General features: G+C 53.3%; 2 protein-coding genes across 6 annotated transcripts in view; one reads left to right on the top strand and one right to left on the bottom strand.

Moving 5' to 3' along the window:
• Cacna2d4 (calcium voltage-gated channel auxiliary subunit alpha2delta 4) overlaps nucleotides 1-24,028 on the top strand; it is a 108,430-nt gene that overhangs the window by 59,312 nt on the left and 25,090 nt on the right. Inside the window, exon 26 of the mRNA XM_046459834.2 lies at nucleotides 3,034-3,114. Coding sequence (XP_046315790.2) covers nucleotides 3,034-3,114 — 81 coding nt within the window. The remainder of the gene's footprint in view (nucleotides 1-3,033; nucleotides 3,115-24,028) is intronic.
• Lrtm2 (leucine rich repeats and transmembrane domains 2) lies at nucleotides 6,718-23,490 on the bottom strand. Of its 5 annotated transcripts, XM_046459850.2 has the most exons (6): nucleotides 22,809-23,260; nucleotides 16,149-16,418; nucleotides 15,926-16,038; nucleotides 15,467-15,607; nucleotides 12,278-12,868; nucleotides 6,718-9,279 (listed from the first exon to the last, which is right to left on the bottom strand). In XM_046459850.2, the coding sequence occupies exons 4-6, from the start codon at nucleotides 15,531-15,533 to the stop codon at nucleotides 8,825-8,827; spliced, it is 1,113 nt and encodes a 370-aa protein (XP_046315806.1). In that variant the 5' UTR covers nucleotides 15,534-15,607; nucleotides 15,926-16,038; nucleotides 16,149-16,418; nucleotides 22,809-23,260; the 3' UTR covers nucleotides 6,718-8,824. The 5 variants fall into 5 exon arrangements, with proteins under 5 accessions (XP_046315806.1, XP_046315802.1, XP_058440138.1 ...); XM_046459846.2 differs by lacking the exons at nucleotides 15,926-16,038; nucleotides 22,809-23,260 and adding an exon at nucleotides 23,302-23,490 and having other exon boundaries at nucleotides 15,467-15,626; XM_058584155.1 differs by lacking the exon at nucleotides 15,926-16,038 and having other exon boundaries at nucleotides 15,467-15,626.

Genomic DNA, 24,028 nt, shown 5'->3' with positions numbered 1-24,028 from the left:
TAAGTGACTTTCACAAAACACTAAGAAAATCACAAAATATTTAGAACCAAGAAGGACCTTACAGTCTGCCTTGCCTTAGTCTTTTGATTGTCACTTGAAGAAATTGTGTGGCTGGAGTGAGGGGAAGGGATTGAAGGGCTTGTCCAGGAGCCTACATGTTTGTGGCAGAAGAAGCTCTCCACCTGGTTCAGCTAAGAAGCTGAGCCCAGCACAGTGGAGCCAGGGGCCTGCAATTCTCCACAGTGCTGATGGGGTGAGTAGGAGGCAGAGGGAGATGGAAAGAGATGATGGACTGGGAGTCACCTCAGAAAGCTGTGTCATATCTCCCCTCAAGGATACCCTTTTACCAAAGGTCTTCCAACCACCCTCCTGCCAAAACCATCCTCAGGCCTCATGATGAGAGCTGCCCTGGGGCTGAGGGCTAGGGAGGCCCAAGTTCCCAGGGGCTTCTCCTGGGGGATGCAGATTGGGAAGGGGGCCAGTAAGGAGTCTGCCTCTGTGCGGAAGGCCTCCTCACCCTGCACTGTGCCTGCCTCTCCATCCTGTGCCTGCTGTCTCTACCCATGTACCAGCAACTAATGTGCTTTACAAAACACTTTCCCACACAACTCATCCAAACTGTATAACTCCTTGAAATAAGAGCTGCTATTATCCCTTGTCTTACTTGGAAAGAATCTGGTCCCTGTGATCACCCCCAGATTACACAGCAAGGAAGCCACAGAGCAGACTAGAACCCAGGTCTGCCTCTCTAAAGTCCAGGCCTTTTAACCATAATGAATATAAGGCAGGGAGCAGAGAGGGCATGGAATTTTTTTTTTTCCCAGTGCAAGCCCCTAAGGGAGGTTCTCAAAGCCAAGGTGAAGTTCCCCTTTCCACAGTGCCCACCCCAAAGCAGAGAAAAGCTCCCTGCCCTGCACAAAGGGCTCCCCTAGGAGAGGTTCTCATTGAGGCCCTGAGCCCTGCCCCTAGCCATGGTGACTGGCTCCCTCCTGCCTGCATTGTCACCAGGTGACTATGACTGCTGGCTGATCAGGGAACTTTATGTGTTGGTGAGGTAGGAGGGTGGGTGGGTGGGTGGGTGGGGAGCTGAGCCATAAGAAGAGGGAAGCTGGCAACCCAAAAAGGGAGACTGCTGACAGGTGAGGAGGAGCTCCCTCCCTCTTCACACCCTTGTGTACTTGCCAGGCTCATGCACACGGACACCTCTGCACATGCCCATCCACCCTCAAAAGAAAGAAAACAATTTCATTCTAACGGGGTTGGGAAACCCTGAGGAGGCAGAGGAGAAGGAAAGAGCTGGCTTAGGGGCAGTAGAGGCTCCCTGTCTCTCCAGGATGGCACTGGTACTCTTTGCCCAGGGCCTGGTGGGCTAAGCTCTGCCCACATTGAGCTGCCTTTGGCAGCCAGTGCCTGCAGAAGCTGCCGGCCCCAGCAGTCCCACCAGTGCCCAGGTAGCTCAGGCCTGGTACTCCCCCTTTCCACGTTCCACCTCTCCCTGAGCCAGCCTCAGGTACCCCACCGCACTTGGTACCCTGCTTATTCACCCAGGCACAGACCAGGTAGCCACTGTGACCCAGGCAATGATATTCCTGATGTCCCCAGAGACTGGGTCGTGAGGGCCACCACACCCATACCTGGGTGTTTCCTACAAGCATATACTGGCTAGAGTGTATTTCAATAGAAACTCTCTCCTAGAAAACCAGCTGCAGAGCCCAGGGAATACTGTAGGGGGTCAGGCATATTGGCGTCTTCTAGATGTTTCTAGAAGCAAGATGAGGAAGGCGGCTTCTGTGTCTATTGGGATCCTTCTGACTGTGTTATGGCCAATTTCCAGAATCAGGAACAGCTTTGCGTATTGTAAGTTCCTAGAATTAGAGTATAATTTTAGATTTCTGTGAGATATTTGGTGACAGAGAGGTGTGATGGGTAATTGTAACAATATAGCAGATACGAGAAACCAGTGGTTAAGTCCCATTACAACTGACGCTGCTGCAGTAACAGCCTCCACCGAGGCTCCCAGGAGCTGTTTGTTTGAGGCAGTGTTTGCTACCAAGACATTCTGACAAAATAGGATAGCATGTGATAAAATTTTGCCTGTTCTTGGAACTCTTAATAATGCAATTTAACCTGTAGAAAAAGAGTGCTTTGGAAAGCCAGTCCAGAGTTGTGGACAGATAAAATTAAGAAGCCCAAAGTCATATAGTGGCTGCCCCCATCCCAGAGCCAGAAAGCTCTATTTTAATATAGAACTGGTGCTGCTCTCTAAATTCCACACCTGTGGTGGCCTTCTAAAAGAAGTGGGTAAAGCAACACAGGGAAAGCTCTCTTGCCTTCAAGAGACTGGCAGAATGTTCCAGAAATGCAGTAACAAGACAGGGAATGGTTGTGGCAGCTTGGTCACCACTAACCAAGATTTACAGAGCACCTCACACGTGCCAGACGCCATCTGTGTCGCTCATCCCAGGCACTGTGCCTCCTGAACGGGACTGTCAGCATCACCTCTGACTCATGGTGACTCATAGGGACAACCCAGGATCACCAAGCACTCAGTCCCAGAATACAGCCTGTCCCTTCACTCAGAAGGAGCATTGGATGCAAGTCAAGCCTTCCAAGGAGGACACGTGCTGAGAGGAGGGGCCATGGCAGGGTTCCTAAGCAGGTGCTACCCAGAGCTTAGGAGGGCAGCGAGCAGCCAGAGACAGAGCAAATACCACTGTGTCATAGTGACACCAATAGCATGCCATCATTCAGGCAGCCAGAGGCCACATGTTGATCTGGCAAGTTCAGATCTGCTCACAGGTGACCCTTGGAGGTACCCTGCAGAGACAGGTGGTGAATGGCAATCTCCCGTCACAGCAAGAGACCACAGGAGCCCTCCACCCCCCACCCCCTACCCCCGCCTCCATTATTCACGCAATGTCCTAGCAGAGTGTGTATATTTTTCTTCTACCCAAGTCAGGGTAAGGGATCAGCCTACCCCACTGCTCCTCCCTGAGTGCCAAGAAAATGACTCGCTGATTTTCATTTCCCCAGAGGGCCCCGGTGAACCAGTGGCAGTTACGGCCAGCACCGCTGTAACTGTGACGGTGGACAAGAAGACAGCCATTGCAGCAGGTAAGAGCTGCCCTTGGTGCCACTGAGGCCAGAAATTTGTGTGACAATGCAAGAAATATTTACACAGTGATGGCAGGAAGACCCTGTGTGTGATCTGCCGGGGCACCAGGCTCCAGCTGTAAGTTTTTCCAGGTGAAATGTGAGAAAGATGAAAATGGAATCTTCCTAAGTCATTTGTTTATAAAACCATAAAACGAGACCTCAAAGAATTCATGAAGCAAGTAAAATGAAGCCCAGAGAGGTGAAGAGATGTGCTGAAGGTCACACAGCACAGAGACTGCAACACTGACCTCCTTCTCACATTTCACAGGTTGCTTCCCTCTTCCAATGCCTTGGGTTCCAAGACTGGGCTTTTGAAATAGATCCCCAAAGCTCAATGTTATGCTCAATCCGTACCAGACACCATGGAAACCTCCTCCCAAGCACTTTCTCATTTAGTCCTCAGGATGACTTCATGACAGCAATGTTTTTGGCTCCATTTTACAGATGAGGAAACTGAGATACAGAAAGTTATTTGCCCAAAGTCCCACAGCTAAGAATTAATGAAGCTAGAATCTGAACTCAGACTGCCTGTCTTTAAAGATCAAGATCACTATGTGATGCTGAATTTGTCCCAACTTATAGAACGAGAGCACCCAATGACTTTGACAAGCTTCTCCTGACTCTGCTGTTTCCGGTGTTTAAAACAGTCTTTGGTGTCTCTGCCTCATCTAGAATTATCTGGCCTCTGTGATGAAACCCTCCTGACCATGGTTTCAGCTCCCATGTCCCTGACTCAGCTGTATTCTGAAAAGTTGTGTGATCCATTGGTCACTCGGTGCTTTTGGCATTGACGACCAAGGCTCCATCAGCCTGGATGCTGAGTGTCTGACCTGGCCAGGTGGGAGGCCCCCTGTGGTAGCGCTGGGGCTGGGGCTGGGGCTGGGCAGGTAGGGCTGGTGTATTTGGTCCTCAGGCTGAGTTCAGGGCAGAAAGCACAAGGGGCAGACTGGGATCCATCCTCCTGCCTCACATAGGGTGCAAGGCTGTCCTGAGTCAGGTCCTAGGCTGCTTGCCACTCTGGACTAGGAGGTAGGGAGAGAAAGGCTCACTCTGACATTGCTCCATGTTGTCACAAGGAAATTCATGCATCACTGGTAGTCTGTGACATGTCCCTGACTGTGGCTCTCAGAAGGGACTCAGGACAGTCCAGCACCTTTCTTTCTGTAGCCCCTGGTACACAAGTCCCAGACCCACTTCCAGACCAAATGTTAAACCTAAACTTTTCTCCCTAAAGACCATCCTGTGGCCCCAGCAGGGCTTGTGTCTGCACTCCCCCACACATGTGGCCTTCTCAGCTCCTCCACCCCTAATGACCTAGAAAGGAGAAAGGGCATGGGGCCTGGCTGCTGGCTGTGCTTTCCTGCATTCTCCAATTATTTGATATCATTTTTAACTCAGGGCTGAATTAGAGCCGTGAGGGGTTGCCATAGAAACCGTGTCCCAGTGCCTCTAGTTTAACTCGCTGCAGACAATCGCTCTGACGCTCTGGGTTGCACGGATGTGATGGGGAAAGGCTGAGGCACTGGTGAACTGACACTGCAGGTTTTTTTGTTTTGTTTTGTTATATATATTTTTAAATTTCATTTTGTAATTTCCTCTCCTGACCTGTGTGGCTCAGCCTCCCTGATCCCGGGGCCAGCTGGTTCCTGTTGCTCAAGGAGGGGTAGAGGGTTTATTCATTGTCCCTAGAAGCTGGTGGCCCTGAGTGCATGTGAACTCCAGGAGTGGGTGACCACAGTGTCTGCAATGGGGGCTGCGTTGTGGTATCTGTGCACTGAGCAGGGGGAGAAGACAGGAGAAAGGCGTTCATGAAGCCATGGGCCTATACAGGAGGGCAGGTGGATGAAGGGGGTCCTTGTATCCCTAAGCAAGTGATTTATCTGCAGCTCATACAAAATTTCTAAAAAGACAGCTTTCGGTAAGTCTCCATTTTCCACTCCCCCATCCTCGAAGCCCCAGTTGAGGAACATGGTCAAGCGTCATAACAGCAACAGTGGTGCCATGATATATAGAATGTGTTTTTCTTGCTGCTGGGTTTCCAATGTGTCCTGCAAGACATACTGTGCAGAGGCCTTTCCTGCTATCTGGAGATGCACAATGTCTCCTTCCTTAGGGGTCCTTTGGCCTCAGTATGGACTTAGCCTTCAGACCCCCGGAAACTCCAACATTTTAATAACATGCATCACAAAGACATGTGCAAGGCTCCTGGGAGCCTTGCCCTCTCCTCGGGACAGGGGAAGACCTGTCTCAGGTCCACTACAATGATTAGGGCTAGATGAGGGCAACATCCCACATTGACCACTTCCTAGGGAAGGTGGGCCACCCGGTTCTGCCATAGAGTAGAGCTGAACTTCGGGGAAGGGGATCCTGATGGTTCACTTCTGTCTGGGGTTTGCTCCTAGCTTGCTGGCTTGCCATCCAAGGAAAGTTCCCAGAAGGAGGAAATTCCCTCTTAGTCTTTGAAGACCGATGTGCCATATAGCCCAGACCCACTCAGCCAGAGGCCAGTGCAGCCAGGAAGTTGACTGGCCAAGTAACAATCCCAGAGGCCTTGTTCTTCCACTCTTGCCCTCTCCTCAGTCCCCTGCCTCTAACCTTCCAGGCCTAATTCTGACCCCCACCTGCTGTGTCCCCTGGAGGATCCATGCTTGTAAGTCTGGAGTGTGATGTGCCCCCAGCCAGGGTGGGCATGTGATCTGATAAGTGCTTAATTCACTCCTAGAAAGCCAAGACGGTGGTAACAGGTTAAGCAGGGCTTCTGCAAATCCTGTCAATCTCAGTGAGTTAACAAAACCCCATCATCCAGCCAGGCGCAGTTGCTCATGCCTGTAATGCCAGCAACTCGAGAGGCTGAGGTAGGAGGATCATGAGTTCAAAGCCAGCCTCAGCAACTTACTGAGTCCCTAAGCAACTCAGCGAGACCCTGTCTCTAAATAAAATATAAAAAAGGGATGGGGATGTGGCTCAGTGGTAAGCGCCCCTGGGTTCAATCCCTGATACCAAAAAAAATAAAAATAAATAAAACCCAGTCAGCAGAGAAGTCCCTGAAAGGAGCCCTCCCCACCTCCTGGTACACAGCGGGATCCTCTGGGCAAAAACAAGCCTCTTGCCACACAGGCCCATCTGACCTTGACTGCCAGGACGAATTCCATCAAGCCAGGGTGGATGAGCACCCACAGGGCACAGAGCCACTGCAGGGTCTCCAGCTTACCTTCTTCACTCCACAAGCTGTGGTGCTGCCCGGTGAAGCTACCCCGAGGCTCTTGCGGCCAGATCTTCAGGCCAGAGCGGGGTCGGACTTAAAATCCCAGCTCAGCCTTGCCGGGAGCTAGCCGCCCTCAGCCGCCTCCTAACCCAAGATGCTGCCTCCGCTTGACTCCCAGTGAAGCCGTGAGGCCCCGGGCCCTGGGCCCTGGGCGGGAGGTACCCATCTGTCACCTAGAGCCCTGTGCATCAGGGTGATGTCCTTCAACATTGTGTTCCACTGCCTGGGGAGGTGAGGGGGCAGGGTGCAAGTCTCCCAGCACCCATCTCCCCTTCCCACCCAATGAAACCAGGAAGTACATAGGAAAATACAGTCTTTATTGGTCTTCTGAAACAACAAACCAGAAATATAATTTTGCCTTTAAAAATCTTCTGTCTCAGGCTAAAGATACCACCACTGACAATGCCCTCCCCTCCCCCATTCCCTTAGAAAATCCCCAGCTCTGGTGTCAGTCTGCAAGTCAAGAGAGGAAGGAAGACTGTGCCCCCAGCCAGGGTGGGCATGTGATCTGATAAGCAGCCCATGCCCGTGCTGAGGTGTTCTCTGTCCACCTGCTGGAGAACGACCTTCTCGAAGGCTCTCCACACCCCCCACCCACTCTTAGAGTAAGGAGGAACGGGAGGCAAGCTGGGCCTGCCCTGATACCCTCCATGGACCCTTCCTTCAGGGCTGTCCTCCCCCAGTGCCAACACCAGGACCCCCATCGTAGAGCCGGGAGCCAGCGTGGCATTTCTTGGTCCTCTTTGAGCAAGAGGAAGCCAGAGTCCAGTAGAGGGAGACCTAGGTACTCACCACACACCAGCCTCCCAAGGACAGGGAAGCCTCAAACAGGGGACAAAGACCCTGAAAACCTGCACAGCCCCAGAAATAGGTGTGTCTGTCCCAGACAGGACCCCGGGCACACTCTCTAGTTCAGACCCTAGTCTAGGGGCAATCCGAAGCTCTGAGGAGCCAGACTGAATAGACAAACCCCTGAGACAGGAAGCCCGCTTTGAGGGATCCGAACAGAATAGGGCTATTCTGTCCCTTGTCCTGGAGTCTTACAGGGAGGTGTTGGCAGTCGCCAAGCCTCAGAGAGGACCAGTATGCCGTCTGTGTGCCGTCTACCTGCCACCTGCTTTCCCTAAGGGGGGGCCACCAATCCTAGAACACAGCCCAGTCCCAGCCCCATGGTCACAGGTGGAAGATGCTGGAGATGGAGCAGGTGGGAGGTGCGGAGTAGCAGTGCTGAGGCTGCAGGCATGGAACTGGTGGGTGTCCCCACCGGCCTGGCAGTGAGGCTGCACTCACAGTTCGTGAGGGAACACCCAGTGTGTGGCTGGGCTCTCAGGAGGCTGCCGTCCATACATGCAGCAGCTTCCAGGCCTCTCGGCCTTGTCCCTGGAAAACCCAGCAGGAGAGGTGTGAGCAGGTTACCATGGTGACGGCAGGCTCCTTCAGCAGCACCACTTTGGCCCACTTTAGGGGATCTCAAAGGAATCCTGTGTCATTGGTTTGGGTTCCTCCCCCCACTCCCGTTGATTTGAGAAGACTGCGGCCAGCAGCAGTTCTGTGGTCCCAGGGTTAGAGACCCGAGGGGGAAGCCTATCTCTGCCACCTGAGCTGGTATGGCCTCTGTCTTCATGTGACTGTGTGTGTGTGTGTGTGTGTGTGTGTGTGATTTCAATACACGAGACTGTGCTGGTGATGCTGTGAATGTGTGTGAGGGAATTTCAGTGAATCCTGGAGCAGGGTGGTCAGAGTGATCTGTAGCAGATACAGGGACAGATTGGCATCTGCTGGGGCAGGATGCTGTAATCACAGCGTTATGTGTTTAAGTGATGTGTCCAGATCACAGGGTTGGTGTCTCGGCACGTTAGTACTAGCCACTGAAGGCAGGACTCAGCTTTCACACTGTAGAGGGGCTAAGAATACCTTTCTGGATTAGAAAAGAGTCACAGAAATCTACCCCTAGCTCCCAAATCACTCCCTCCCTGCCCGCTAAGTGCAGATGATGTGGGAGTGAGCAAGAGATAGGAGAGTCACCCAGCTGCGACCACCCCCAGGGCAGGAGGGGCGACGGGCGTGCTCAGTCCAGAAGGCTCCTCTTGCACACATGTTCTTTCTTCCCGTGGCCAGAAGCTTAAGGAGCACCCCCAAGTATTCCAAAGATTCGGTGGCCTTAAGAGGAGCACGCACAGGAGACTTCAGCACAATGTCAGCTTCCAGGAGACCTGGAAGATCATGGAGATGGCCACCCCATGGCTGCGCTGCTGGAGGGCTGGAGAGGAGAATATCACTGGGGAAGCAGTGGCCATTGTCAGGCCAAGGCAGGGACTGTGATGGGAGGAAGAGCCAGCCCTTTCCAGAGCCATCTCCGGTGAGCTCTCCGTGCCCTTCCTACCTGGGCTAGGTGGGGGGCTCTCAGGCCACAGAAGAGATCTGCTTCTGGTCTTCGTGCTCGCCCTCAGGGTCCCCCATCAGGGGCTGGCGCTTCTTGAGCTCCCGGTGGTACTTGGCCATGAGGGAGGCGTAGATGCAGCCATAGGCAGCAGCCACCACCATCATGATGCAGACGATGCCGCAGACGACTCCCGCTATGATCACTGTGCCGATGGCTCGCCTCACACTCACTGGCCGGTACCTCTGCTTCTGGGGGCAGGCTGTACTGGGTTCTGGCTCAGGCTCAGCCCCAGGCTTGGGCTTAGCGGGTTCTGGGCTGGCCTTAGTGCAGGGTGGCCCAGGAACATCCAGCCCAGCTGAGCTGTTCTCGTCCTCCAGCTGGGAGCAGTAGTTGAACATCTCCATGGGGACCATACGCATGTCCTTCCCCCTCAGTTCCTTGGGTAGGGTGCAGGCCAGCTGGTCCAGGCGCCCCCCTGCATCCAGTGGAGAAGAAAGGAAGGTCTGAGTAGATATTAGGAACCTGGGCTCCCTCTCTCCATCCCCAGGACCCCAATATGGAAGGCCCAGATTATAGTTCAGGCAAAGCAGTCAATCCTGGAATCACTGTCTATAGAAGAGGAAGGCGAGGAGAGAAATCAGCATTGACCAAGCCAGGCAGCACGGTGGATGAGTTAGAGATATCATGCCATCTCATCCCCGCAGAAGCCACAGGAAATGGATATTATCATTATTCCCATTTTATAGAGAAGCTCACAGCCAGTTCCCTCAAGCCTGCCCTCTCCTGGGTCAACCTGACCCATAGGAGAAAGTGCCCACTGGGGAAGATGCTCAGGAAAGAAGTGTCAGTGAAAGAGAGTCAGTGTCCCAGCCAGACCCCAGCTCTGCTTTCTCTAGCCCTGAATCTGCCTGCTCATGCCTATCTGGGAACCCACAACACAGTATCTTATCCCTCCAGGGGGTTCCTCCCTCTCACAAAAGGGACAAGAATCAAAAGCCTTAGCCCCTGATTCTCTATGCAGGAGACTACCTCCTGAGAGCAGGGAGAAAAATGGGGAGCAAGAAAGTTTTCCCTGTTCCTTGTTAGGAACAGTCCAGTGTTCCCCCACGGTGACTCTGGTGCAAGAGCATCTTGGGAGGGAATCCCAGGGATGGGAGACTGGTGCTGATGAGGCTGTGTGGGTGGTGATGGGCAGTGAAGGCAGAGAGGACCACAGGGAATGTAAACGCAGAGCCGGGGTGAGATGCGAGGGACAGTAGCTAAGGAGATGAAGCTGCCTGGATGTCCCCTGGGAAGTGAAACTTGGATTTTGGCCTCTTTTCAGCTTCCAGTGAAATCTAGATGCAGGCAATAGACACCCTGCTGACTGCTGAATGGGCTTGGGCTCCAGCCACTCCCTCACTGCCAGCTCCCTCTCCTAGCCCAACCACCACAAGTCTCCTTATTCCGTAGACATCAGTCTTACCCCAGGACCCTGATGAAAACTTCCCAGGATTTTTACTTTATTTATTTTTATTTTTTGAAGGAGTGCAAGGTTGAAAACAATTCAATTATTGAAAAATTCTGAAAAATGTGCATTCCTATTCCAGGCCCTTTTGTGCAGAGAATTCCCTTCCTGATTTCTTTGTGAAAGGGCAAGGACATTTCCTAAGGATGGCACCTTGGTCTGGATGTGCAGATACCTAGCTCCTTCGTGCCACCAATCCCCTGGGTCACTCAAGTCCAGTGAATGTGCATAGAGTGCTACCTCTGCACATGAACTGATGACTAAGAGTAGAGCCACCTCTTTCTCCTGCTCAGGAGACCTGAGGTTGGAACTTGGCTGCATCTTGTGAAAATTGCTTAACTTAATTACATCTGAGTTTTCATTTTCTTAGCTATAAAATAAGAACCCATCTCAAGCTGCTAGAGAGATTAAGATAGATAAGGGACATGAAAAAAACATTTGTAAACTGGAAACTATACAACAGTATTAATCATTATTTCTCCACTAATGAAAACAGGAGAAATTATCATAGTGACTAACATTTCACTGCACTCCATAGTTTGTAAAATGTTTTTAATTAACCAACATGTCAGAACTGCTTAGGAATAATTGAGTTAGTGGCTGGATAGGAAATACAAATAGTAAGGCTGGTGAAAAGCATTAGCATTCTTTTCACACAATTCAATGTTGATTCATTCAGCAAACATTCATTGAGCATCTACTTTGAGCTGGGTACCAAATTGCATCTTACCAGTACTAGTAGCAAATGAGCAAATAAATGAGAGTATGCTGGGCACTTTTAAAGACATTTTGTATGCATTGCTTTTTTAAATTTTTCACAATGATTCCATAAAATAGGTACTGCTTTTCTCCTCATGTTACAGATGATACACTGCCACAGAGATATTAATCAACTTTCTCAAGGTCACACAGGTCGTGGTGACAGGGTCAAAATTCAAACCCAGGCCTGGCACTTTAACCATTGTGCTTACTTATTTGCCCCCCCCCCCTTTCCCTTTTATTTTATTATTTCATTTGATCATTTCGTAGGTCATTGCAAAATTTTCCCAGATTAAAGAAAGACGGAAGGGCTGGGCACGCTGGCGCATGCCTGTGATCCTAGTGGCTCCAGAGGTTGAGACAGGAGATTTGTGGGTTCAAAGCCAGCCTCGCAATGGCGAGGTGCTCAACAACTCAATGAGACCCTGTCTCTAAATAAAATAAAAATAGGGCTGGGGATGTGGCTCAGTGGTCAAGTGCCCCTGAGTTCAATCCCCAGTACTCCACCCCCTCCAAAGAGAAGAAAGAAAGAAAGGTGGAAGGGAAAAAAAGTAAAACCATGCGGCTTTTTCCCGCATGCTAGGGATGGAACCCAGAGCCTCACACATGCTCGGCAGGTGCTCTATACTGAGCTACACCCGAGCTCCCACTTGGCTTCTTATTAACAGTTTTGATAACAAAATTTCATGGGAGAGGAAGCTTGCATCATCATCCAGAGGACAATTTGGCTGTGTCTGTAGGCTTGTTACATTTCACCTTTCTGTAAAAGGTGGATACTGCAGAGGCAGTGGTGTTATTGGAAAGAAGGGCAGGTTTTTGTGTTCCTTTTAGCACATCCAGGAAACCCAGACGCGTACCTGGTGGGATATAGAGCCCCCCAGAAAGTGTCCTGTGTCTTAAAGTTTCCTTACTAACCCTACAAAAGTGAGATCAATTATGGTGAGAAAAAAAAATGAAGGTCAGAAGCACAGAGGGACATAGAGAAGAAAGGGGTGCAGTGGGGGAGGGGGATCAGCAGCCCGTACTTACCAGTAGGGAGAGGAATGGCTTTGCACATGGGAGGTGATGCTTGTGACTAGCCTATCTGGCAGAGAGGTAGGGTCACTCTGTTCTTTCCCCAGACCTCGTCCCAGCCACCAGGAAAGACTCTCTGCCAGGGGTGATTTCCTTGAGCCTCTCCTGCCCAAGCAGGGAGGGCTGCACTCACCTCGGTAAGAGAACCATTCCATCCAGTGTTTGAATTCTCGAAGGTTACAGTCACACTCCCAGGGGTTGTCCCCAACCTGCAGCAGTTGCAGGTTCGCCAGGGGCTCAAACGTCAGTCGGTCCAAGTTCTGCAGGCGGTTGGAGCGGAGGGAGAGGGAGCGCAGAGCCGGGAGTCCATCAAAAAGCCCCGGGGGCAGCTGGGCCAGGCCGTTGATGGACAGGTCCAGGTGGCGCAGCAGTGGGGAATGCTGCAGCAGATCCCTGTCCAGGGTCCTGATGCTGTTATTGCGCAGCTGCAGCTCGGTCAGATTCGTCAGGTCTTCAAAAATGGAGCGGGGCAGCTGGTCCAGGAAGTTGTTGGACAGGTCCAACCGCTGCAGGCTGGACAGGTTGGCAAAAGCCCAGCTTGGCAGGGCGCTCAGCTTATTGTTCAAGAGCAGGAGGGTTCGGGTGGCAGCGGGCACATCCGGAGGCACAGCAGTGAGACCCAGGCCGCTGCAATCCACCTCCAAGCTACGGCTGTCACACTTACAGGAGAAAGGGCAGGTGGGGAGGGCCTCCACAGCATATAGGGCGATCCAGCAGGTGATCCCTTTGGGGAGGAGAACAGACAGGTGGGAAAAAGCAACAGGCTAGGAGTTGATTCCAGCTCCTGTTCCCTCCTTCCTGGTTCATATCATAATGGCCTCTTGGCTGTATCTCCCTTGGCACAAACCAAAACCAAAGCGCAAACATTTATTAACCACACAAAAAGCTAATTAACAAATCCAGAGACACTTGTATGCTAATGGACATCACACCGTGCCAGCAGGTCTTTGCCTCACCGCACATCAGACAAAAGCCACTTCAGTGGAGTGTGATGCTGCCGACTCACAGGCCTGAGCCCAGAGGACAAGCCATGCTGGTCCACAGTGATTGACTTCCTTGGGAGCAGAGATATGAGGATATCAGAGAAGCCTGCTCCTTTGTTCCCCTCTTTCCAAAAGACAAGAGTCATGCTGGGTCATTTTCCTCTGCACTTCACCCCAACCTGGAAATGCATGAGGGAGGCTAAGATATTCTGTGCATGGAAAGGCAGGTAATAAGAGGGCACTCCTAACTCTGCCCCCTACAACTTCCCAAATGCTCTCCCATTTATCAGAATCACACACCAAGATGGGGCCAGTAGGAGGATTAGAACCCAGGCCCACCTAGGTCCCTGTTCTGGAGAGCATTGTGGGAATGGCAAGGATAAGATGTGCAACCCCCCTGCAACATTGACAAGTCATGGGACCCAGGACAGGTTCCACGACTTATTTTTATACTAGAGCCACCCATGCTCTTAGCCTGGGTTTCTGTTCCAAGCAGCCTCAGGGCAGCATTTCTGCATGATGGATCAATTGACAGAATTCCTTTCATGATCCCATCTTTTGCCCAAGATGCCTTTGAGTAGCAAGTATGGGGTCTGGTTTGTGGAAGAGCAGGGAGAAACAATCCTCAGAGAACAATCCAACAGAACATCCCATTCCATTGTGGAGCCGGTCCTTTCTAACAGTGACCTTGAAACCTCCCCAGCTGTCCTCCTGAATATCAGAGAAATATGCTCACAGTGAAGGGAAAAAAGGATGAGCTCAAAATAGTTCAGCTGCATGAGGTCAGCTCCACCGAGCCCAGAGGAAAGACCCCAGCTAGAGAACTGGCAAGGTGCAGGCCTAGTGTGTAGCCTGGTCAGTGCCACCCAGACAGCTAACAGCCACACAAGCTGGGTGCCTGGGTGGGACAGTCTTGAGTCTCTGTCTGGTAGGTCACCCAGTGTCCCAAAGGGCAGAGCTTGAAGGAACAGGATGTGCCTGTCCCCCACTGAGGATCAGTGACAGCCCAGAGACGTTCTGTAAGACTGACACCTGAGCCTCTTTGTTCTTGATGAGAAATGGGCCCTGGCTTGGTCACAGAAGCCAACTGAAGACCTCTGTCAGCTACATGAGGTCACTGCCCACCTGTCACCTCTCTGAACCCATCTGCGGCCAGGTCAGCCTGCGGCACCCCACCCCCTCCATGTCATTTGAACATCAGCGCTCTTCAGACTTTAGTTTCCCCAGAGGAAAAATATTCAACCCCTCAAGCTCCCCTCTCAGACGGATGAACATAAGGATCCCCCTCCCGGAGAAGGGACCAGGAGGACGAGGTGGGAATGTTTCGAAAAGAGCGGCTCCTTTCCTTCCCCACCCCCACCCCAGAAACTCATAGAAGCTCTAATGTCAAGAAAACATAATCCTGTATTGCGAGGTGCTGAGTGACCCTAGAGCGAGGCTGAAAAGGGATCTGAGTTGCTCAGGGATCAGCCACTCTCGCCTGGTGAATAATTCAGGTTGCTCATGTCGTGGGGCAGCTGGATCACAGGCTGACTGAGGCAGGGAGAAGCCAGGCAGAATAATGTCACTCAGGGACATTTCTTACCTCTTACCATGTAGCCTGGGGCAAACCAGGCCTTGTTGACCTTGTCCCTTTCCCTCAGATGAAGAGAAATGCTCAGGTTTTCTTTTCCCCTGACAACCTGTGAGCATTGCTGTCATTAACATTTACACCTCAATGTGCCTATGTGCAGGATAATGGATCCAGTCCCCAAGGTCCCCTCCAACACCATACCCCAAGAGCCCAGGAGTTGCTCTATTTAGAGTTGGAAGGACTGAGTGAGGCATAAAGAGCCTAAGAGGTGTCCCCAGCTCCATCCAGCTGGTGACTATGGAGAGCAGTTCCCCATTAAACATCACGACCCAGCCTGAGTTGGGACTTCGGGGTGGGCTAGGGCAGACTCCCACTCCAGGCACAGTCTGGACACACTCAGGCACCATCCATGCTATTTAAAATTCAGAAAGCCTGACCATTCTCCAACAGAGCTCTTTTCTTATTTACTCTCAGAGAACCCAAAGCATTGGGAAGGATTCAACAGACCTAACTAGGGAGACAAGACCAACTGTTATGGCCTCCAGCTCCTAGTCCAGCCACAAAAGCTCTCAGAGTGGCTCTTTTCTTGACTTCCCCAGATGCCATTATCACAGGCCTGAGCCTGGTTTCCCAGTGCAGAGCCTTGGACATCATGGGAAAGTATGTCTACAACCTCCCTGCAGCCTGAGAAGTCTCCCTCCATGCTGTGCTGAGCCCCCACCCGGCCCCAATTGTTCCCTCACCCTGTGGCCAGGGGCATACTCACAGGAGACCTGCCTCCACTGCAGGGCAAGCCTGGTCCTCTGCTCAGAGCCATTACCCGGTGCCAGCATGGTGAACCCCACGGCTCTCCAGGCCCTGCAGCTCTGGGGAGAGAGGAGCCCTCGGGGTGCTCTGCCTGTCAGTCCTGAGAGAAAGAAAGAGAGCTGGGCGGGGCAGGTGTTTGAGGCCCCGTTCCAACCCAGAGGTTAGGAAGAGGGCCCAGGTGTCTCTTTACATTCCTCATTCCCTCTCCTGTTCCCTTAGCTATGATTCCCTGGGTGCGGGGAAGAAGAGGAACAGGGGGAGCAGAAAGAGAGAAGGCAGGAAATGTTCGACTCCCTGGGGGGATGGGCAGGGCAGCCTTAGGCTTGCCTAAGAGCCCTCAGACCTGGCTCCAGGTTGCAGGATGCAGAAATTGCCACCTGAACTCCCTCCCCAATGTCCCCACCCAGCTTCTCCTTGCCTCTTCTTGATGCCTCTCTGGAATGGTGACCTCTAAGATGTTTTCATTACAATATGGTCTCCTCTGTCTGGGCTTTCCCACATCACAGGTAGGGAAACTGAGGCCCATCTCTCCTAGGTGAGCAGAGTGAGGTTTCAGGGTACAGTGCCCACCTACGCTGCTTGCTTCCCTCCCCCCAGTCCGGGTCTCACCAGTGCCCCCACCCCACCCCACCTCTACTTACCATGGCTCAGGGAGATAGAGGCCAGATCCTTTGCAGTGTCTGCTGGCAGGTCAGGTGAGAGCCGTTGGGTGGCCCTGTTTCCGCTTCCACAGTCGCCTTAGGGGGAATTGCAATGCTCCCTCTTCTGCCAGCCAGTCTATAATAAGACTCATCAGCTCAGGGGTTCATGCTGCAACAGCTGCTGGCGCAGGAGAGACAGGGCCACGGAGGAGAGGGTGAGATCACCAAGGGCTGGGAAGAGGCCAGGTGTGCAGAGAGCAGCTTGCTCTTCTAGGGGGAAAAGGAGGCACTCAGTCACCCTTTCTAGGGTCTGCCCCAACCCTGTGTCTCCTAAATGGAACACAGGCCTCCTCTGCATTCCCACTTCCTTCTGGATGTGGCCAAGAGCTGTTACAAGGGAGGCCAGAGCCTCCACCCTGCTAGCCCCATCAGAAGGAACATCTCCCAACTAGTGGTAGGGACCAGGATGGGGCTTGGCTGTGAAGACTGTGCCAACACCCCAGTCCCCTCTGGGTGCCCAAAGGGCACAGTTGTGTCAGGCTCCCAAAGTTTGACCTTCCTTGTTTGCCAAATTCAGCGTCTTTGGTAATTCCTGTTTGCAGCCTCCCCCTCCCGCCTCCCGTAGGCTGGGTTAATTCTGGGAGCCTGAGAACCAATGGCAGAGGAGATGATAGCTGAGGAGGTGGAAGGAGCCGTCAGGATGCTGGCTTGCCGTGCTCAACTTGGAAGCATGCTGAGGGTTCCCCTCAGGCATTAGGATCTCACTGAGGCTCCTATTGCCTTTCCCTGCCCCCCACCCTGTCCCCTAACTCTCTTTCCCCCTCTGGTGGTCCTCAGGAGGCCTCCGGAATAGCCTGTGGCTTGTGTGGCCTGGCGGCGTGGCAGCTTCTCAGGAATTAGCAGCCCTCGTGTCAGTCTGGGCTTTGTCTTTGCCCCCACTTCCTCCATATAGTGAGGACCAGTTTGTGAAGGGCTGGGCAGAGGCTGGCAGAGTGGCTCACCTATAGCTTGCTGTGGGCTGTGGGGACAGCTCGTCCTCACACTGCTCTTTGGGTGGGTCCTGTGCACTCAACAGGCAGAGCAGCCAGGTTGTCATTCTCCAGCTGCTCTCTCTCAGGGCAGGTGCCTGTAGGCTCCTGGCTCAGTTGCACAAGTGCCGAGGCTCTGTGAATCCCGTCTGGCTACTCCCTCAAACAAACTGCTTACACTCTACACATCTCTGTTTCCTTAACTCTAAAAGCCACGACCATGACACTTAGTGGGTAGAATTTAAGAGTTAACACACACTAAGTACACAACACCTTGGACTGGAGCCATGATGGGTGTGAGGAAACATGACTTCCTCTTTGGGAGGGGTCAGCAGCAGGTCCACAGGACACCTCTCTTCCCTGGTCCCAGTAACCTCACACTCTGAGTTATTTCTTATTCCTAAGCATGGGGCGCCTGAGCTTGTCCTGGGGCTGTGCGCTGTCACGTGATGCTGAATGTGTGGCAGGCTCACACCACAGACCTGCCTTCACAGGTGGCAGCACCCATCCCCACTGTGTCCCTCAAGCCCTGCCCTTCAGAACACCTCAAGGTTGCTACTCAACCTTGCAGAACCTTGCAGCATCTGTGAAATAGTAGGCAGGTCAGTGGCCACTTGAGGTACAGACATGATGACCAACTTGCCCAAGGTCACATAGTATGTCAGGAACTGGATTGCAGGCTTCTGAGTCAGGCTGCTCAACCACTCCCTGGTGACTGTCACCCAGCAATGGCCCTCACGGGGAGATGCTTATGTGTGCACAGAGTGGGCCGCGCACCCACAGGCCTCTCAGACACGTGTTTGAGGCTCCGTCCACAGCACGTGGTGCAAACACACACAGAGAGTGAGGTTGGGCATGTGTTAACACGCATGCCTGCACAGGTGCACGCACATACACATATGCAGGCCTGGCTGGCACTGTTCCAGCACATCTCCTCATGCCAACACTTGGGCAGCAGAGCAAGATGCCTCCCTGAGTGCCCTCAGCAGGCAGATGTACAGGGACACTGCCAGCCTGGAAGCAAGATCTGGAGAGACCCCCTCCCCCGCCCAGGACAGTTCCTAACCCAGGACATTCTCCATGCACAGCCCCTTATGGGGGGCTGGAGACCCAGTCCAGCTTCTGTCCCCCTTCTTCTGATTTCCTGAGGGAAACAGGCTGTGGAGAAAAGTCTCCCGATACACTCAGTCCTGATTCTGCCTGAGGCTCCTGCCCTCCCCCAGCAGGCTCCTCTTCCCCACCTGACTCCACTTAGGGTCACCCCAACCAATGAGCCCTGGGGTTGACCTGCAAAGAGGCATTCAGTGGAGAAGGGCCCTTAAGTACAGGGTCTGATGCCCCATCCCCAGCCTTGAACAGTTGCCCATGCACAAACCAGGGTAAGCAAGTCTCACAACACAGACCCTTGTCACTGCCTGGCAAGGTGGCAGGACACTCTGTGTGCTTTGGAGAAATGTGATCTAAACAAGCTCCCTGATCTATGAGGACACACACTGTGCTCTCCAGGTAGTCGATCCTGCTTTTGGGGTCCCTGAGCTTTTTTTCTGGGCTTCAGAGCCTTCCTAACCCACAGGGAAATATGGGGGGAACTAGCATTTCCTAGACCCTTAATCCTCTGCCCACCCACACACCTCCAAGCAAAGAACCCCTTTCTGCCCCCAGAAGATCAGAGTCTCCTCGGGAAAGGGGTGACCTACATTGCAAGGCTGGAGAACAGCTGTAGCAGGAGGTGCTGGCCGACTGCTGGAATAAATTAACATCCTTTGAGGGGAGTCCCAACCTGGGGTGGGGAATGGAGGACAGAAAAGCACTAGGGTCCTGCCAGAAAGACCCCTTCTTTCAGTTTCACTAGACCTGTTCTGACTGCTCGCCTGGGTTTTGTCTCAGGGACAGACCAGAAGGAAGGGGCTGGGACCCAGGAGGGTCCCTGGGACTCCCTCACTAGGCTCCTGATTTGAGAATATGGGGCTGAAAACCCCAAAATCCCCCAAGAAACATGGGGCTTTGGCTCTAACCTCTTGCTACTCAATGTGTGCTCCATGGATCTACAGCATTAGTCTAGCCTGGAAGTCTAGAAATACAGAATCTCAGATCCCACCCAGGCAGATGGAATGAGAATCTGCATTTTAACAAGATCCCAGGCAATTTGTATGCATATTTAAGTTTGAGGAGTATTAGGCTGGTACCTCCCAGACAGGGACAAACAGCCACCTGGGAAATAATGCTGATCTGTCACTGGGGCCAGATACCAGCCAGGAATAGCATGGGCCTTAGTGAGCTTGGAGGACCCACCAGGCCTGGGCCAGGGCCAGGGCTCTTACTTTTGTATCTCTTCCAAGAAGCCTTTGCCCAGAGAGAGACAGTGGCCACAGTCAAACACCTACCTAGAGTTCTTAATGCTCTTACAACTCTGGTTATTATCATTAACACCATTTTGTAGATAGGGAAAAGTGAGGCACAGGAAATTAAGTGGACTTGAGCCCATGATAGGTGTGAGGAAACATTTACCTAAGCTTAGGTAAATGGGAGAATACCGCTCCGTGCCTGAGCCATCTGGTGACAAAGTTACTGACTCAGTTGCCCTTATAAGCTCCTACGTTCATCCTGTTCTTCAACCTCTCACATGTGGAGGCTTCTGGTGGAGAAAGGTAGAGACAGGAACAGGGAAATGTGTGCAGAACTTTACCGTTTACCTGGCATTTCCTTATCCTCTGTCTCAGTGGAGCTGAATGGGTCCCCATCCTCTCCATGGAGAAACAAGCTCTGTGACTTGCTGGACTGAGAAGCAAGCCGCATCTCCTCTGCCAACCTCCCCTCTTTCAGTAGTGACACAGGTGTGGTGACAAGTCCTGGGAGCCCAAGATCTTTCTGGCCAGGGTTGGGTGCTGAGGTGGGGGGTGGGGGGTGGGCTGGAAGCTCGGGGGACGCCAGCGCTGGGGGAGGTAGTGAGGCAGCAGGAGAAGCAGAAGGCTCCACGTGCTCCAGCCGATTGAGTGGGCTGCTGCATCCCGGAGACTTGGAGGGCGGGAGCTGCTTCCCCCTGGAGCACCTGCCTCAGCCACCACCACTGCCCCTCCCCCAGCTTGGAGCAGTCTGCCAGCACTCATTCACTGCAGAGGGACAGGGTTAGGGTGGCAGGGGTGCACCAGCCCCTTTCATTTCTCCTACACATGAAAAGTAACCCTCCAGGTGGGGTTGGCTCAGACAGCTAGAAACCAACCAACTCACCCCAGGCCTTGTGTCCTTGCCCTTTCTCTGAGCATCTCTGTCATCATCCCTCGGGTCTCTTGGGAAGTGGGAAGTGTGTGGGCCTTGCTGTGTCCTCCCTCCCCTGATATCGCCACTAGATCAGGGGTCAAATGTCAAAGACTTGGGACAAGACCTATGCACCCCCTCAGAATAAGGGACCCACTGAACTCAGGAGCAAAAAGGGTCTTCAGAGTCTCCTCCACCACACCCTTTGTTCTGCAGAGGCAGAGGTTCCAGAGCTCGTGAGAGGCAGAGGGCCATGAGCCTGTAAGGGCAGTCCTGCCCATCCCCCAGAGGGCTGCAAGGGAGCCTGAGCAGCAGGCTTGAGCCCTGTGCAGAGATGGCATGTGTTTCTCTATGGTTGGGACAGTAGGGAAGCTGCAAGTGTCATTTAGGCTGCTGCCACCTGTCCGGCCATCAGGCCCTTCTAGGAAACATTCCAGATCTCTTCCATGCCCATCACCCCCTAACACACACTGCCCAGGCAGCAAGGAAGCTGGTTCTAAAACAATCTCTATATTTGTAGTTGGAACAGATACAAACCTTCCTAGTTCATTTCAGAACACCTGCCCCCTTCTCACTCCCAGCTTCCTGCACCAGCATTTCCTTGTCAAAATTCTCTATCCCAAAAGGGCACCCTGGGGAGTGGAACGGGAAGCCCCCTGAGTCACCCCTCTCCTCTCTGATGAATGAGCTGGAGTCTATTGAAGCCCTAGAGCCAGCTCCTGCCATTGGCTGCCTGCGGCCCCAAGCAGGGGGCAGGGGAAATATGACCTGGGGTTAGAAGGAGGGAGACCCATAGAGGGGACACACTGCCTCTGACCAGACCCCTCCTCTCCCCACCCACAGAGCTCCCCAACACCCCCAGTCATTGCATAAACACCTCTCCTCCACCCCTTCCTCCACAGCACCGCCCCCCATGTGGCCTCTTGGCCCTGGTGCCTGGGAAATGGGAACAGGGTTGGCTTGCCCTGGGCCCCAGACCCTGCTTCCAGCCAAACCCCAAAGAAACCAGATCGGTTGCTTAAGAAACCTCCCTCCTTCTCTTGCCGCCCCCAGGCCTGGCTTTCCTGGGCTCCCTCTTTTGGCGGTGCCAGAGACTTTCTGCCAGTGGAGAGGTGGGGGTGGGAAGAGCTGGGCTCTTCTTGGCGGCACCTAAGCTGCTGTTGGGTTTCCCTACCAGCTGGACTTCCCCCGCCCCTCACCACGTGTTCCGCTCCCTCCCCTCCCCCACCTGCTGTAGTTATCTAAGCTGCAGCCCTGTCAATCTGAGTCACACGAGGCAATGCCCAACAAGCCCTGACAGCCTGGTGCCAACATCACCACTGCCACCCCTAGAAATGCAGACAGCTGGGGGTGAGGGGCAGAGCAGCCAATTGGAACCCAACCCCAGATCTGCCGTGCGGGGATTTGAACTGCGGATTTCTGGTCAGAAGCCAGCAGTATTGAAATGGGCCTCAGGGGTACTGAGAACCGCTGTCCTGCTCCAAGTCTGAGTGTCCATGCCTCTGAGAACCAGGCAGCCAGGTAGACACAGCCTGACTGCACACAGTCCTCCTAAGGCACCTGATCTTTCTGCAACAAAAGGCAGGCGTGCAGCCATGGGACTCCAGGTGGGTTCTCACAGCCCAGCTCCCTGTCTGACGCTCAGGTGAGATAGAGGCAGTACCCAAGCTTGCAAGGAAGGGCTGTAAGATCACTCCCCCTTGTCCACTTCCAGCCACACCCCCACCAGCGAGGCCTCACCCATGCCTACGTGGACTAGTGTCCAGTTGGGGAAGTCCCCCTTTGCACCCTTGTCCAAGGACAGCCACCTGAAGGCCAGAAACCCAAGGCTCAAGGCAACCTGTAAAGGGGCACTGGTCCTGCGGTCTATTCCCATGCCTCACTCAGAGTGGCCCTCCACCCTGCTACCCTCCACTTCCTCTACCAGCCTGCCACCAGCACCTAACTGCCGTCCCACCCCTCTTCCCATAGCACTCAAGTTCCTTGGGGCTGCCGGTAAGGAACCGGGCATGCAGACAGCACAAGGCTCTTGGCTGCTGCTCCTCGTGCTGCAGGGACCGGTTTCTATGCCACCCAGGGTTGTCATCTGGCACTAGCACTGCCCTCCTCCCCCTTTCCCTTCCCCCCTGCCCCCTTTTCTGGAAGAATGCACAGCTCAAGTCCCCAACACTGTGGGGTCAGAGTTCCCAGTGTTCTGTACCTTTGGGATGCCTAGGTGTCTGGTTCTGAGCAGCTTCCCCAGCCCCAGCAAGTGCCCCAGGCAGGAGGCACCCGCTGCTAATTGTGCAGAGCCAAGAGACCCAGCAAAGGTGGTCCCCAGTTCGCATGCCCAACCAACATGCACCCCCCATGACCCCCATTCCTTCCCACCACTCACCTTTCCTCACTGGGACCCTAAGCCCCTTAGATCAGGTAGCTCTAAATCCAGACACGAGCGCCAAGCAGAGCCTGGTGGGCTCCGGATGCAGAGTCCCGGAGTCCGGGAGCCAGAAGCTGGCACGCAGCACCCAGCACCGGCGGCGGAGTGCCGGTCGCACTGCGTTGAGAGGGGATGGGGCTGTTGGGTCAATAACAAACTGAGAAGGAAAGACGGAGGGACGGAGGAAGACAGATAAGAGAGGGGGAAGTGAGGGGAGAGGGAGGAGAGCGCGCGCGTGTGCGCAGAGCAGAGAGCCGGAGCAATGGAGTGACAGCTGGGGGTACATCTGTGATGACAGCGGCAGAGGCACACACAGGCGCGCGCGCCCAGGCGCTCACGGCCGCGAGGGCAGCGCTCACCCTTGCAATGCTCACATTTCAGTGGAAAAAAAAGCGCCTGTGGATTAATCGTTTCCAACTCCCGGGAGGAGGAAAGCTGTTTTATCATGTACCTCCATTTTCCTTCCCAGGGCTCCTCCTGGCTGTCCCTCGTCCCTGGATGCTCCTTTCTTCTGTCTGTCCCTCCTCTTTCCCCTTTGATTTGGCGAAAGAGGGGCAAGACCCAGACGACAGAACCAGTGGATTGACTTTGGTCCCTGAGGCCTCCTACGAAGCTGGTTCTGTCTCCTGTTTCAAAGTCAAACAGGGCAGTGTCTCCCATCTGCCTGTGGGAGAAGGAAAAACCCACCCCTTCGCTCAAAGACTGATTCATTCTGCGAGGACCACTGAGGGTACCCCGGGATTCTGAGGCACCAGAGGGCCTTCCACAGTGGGCTGCTGAGCCCCACAAAGCCAGAGGTCATATGACCACACAGAGGTCAGAGAGTTTCAAAGCTCTGCCCACCCAGGCCAGGACTACACCAGAGCAGGCAGGCTGGGGACCTTGGGGACTGGCTGGACAGAGCATTCAGGGAACCAGAGGCAAGTTTAGTCCCTGGCCTTTTACCTTGCTCCTCAAGGGTCCTTGCTCTTTATTTCTTTAATATTTTTTATTGTTTCTTTCTGGCTATACCTAACAATCAGATTCATTTTGACAGAATTTAAAAAGCATGGAATATAATTTGACCAAATTCAGTCCCCAGTATTTCCCCTTTCCTCTCCCTCCTCCTTACCCTGTTCCTTTCCCACTGATCTTTCTGCTATTTACTTTTAGATTTATTTATTTCTTTTTGGTTGGTG

This window comes from Marmota monax, unplaced genomic scaffold (genome assembly GCF_021218885.2).
Source record: "Marmota monax isolate L192 unplaced genomic scaffold, Marmota_monax_Labrador192_F-V1.1 WCK01_AAM20220418_F8-fsc00163, whole genome shotgun sequence".
NCBI classification, from domain to species: Eukaryota; Metazoa; Chordata; class Mammalia; order Rodentia; family Sciuridae; genus Marmota; species Marmota monax.
This window is presented reverse-complemented; position numbering and strand designations above follow the sequence as displayed.

Bases quoted from the DNA above. Each gene is read 5' to 3' on its own strand.
- Lrtm2 (XM_046459846.2), bottom strand. The intron at 12,869-15,466 runs GTGAGTATGCCC...TCCTCCCCAAAG, and splicing joins GCAGTGGAGGCAGGTCTCCT to GGATCACCTGCTGGATCGCC. The intron at 9,280-12,277 runs GTGAGTGCAGCC...CACTGGATGCAG, and splicing joins GGAATGGTTCTCTTACCGAG to GGGGGCGCCTGGACCAGCTG.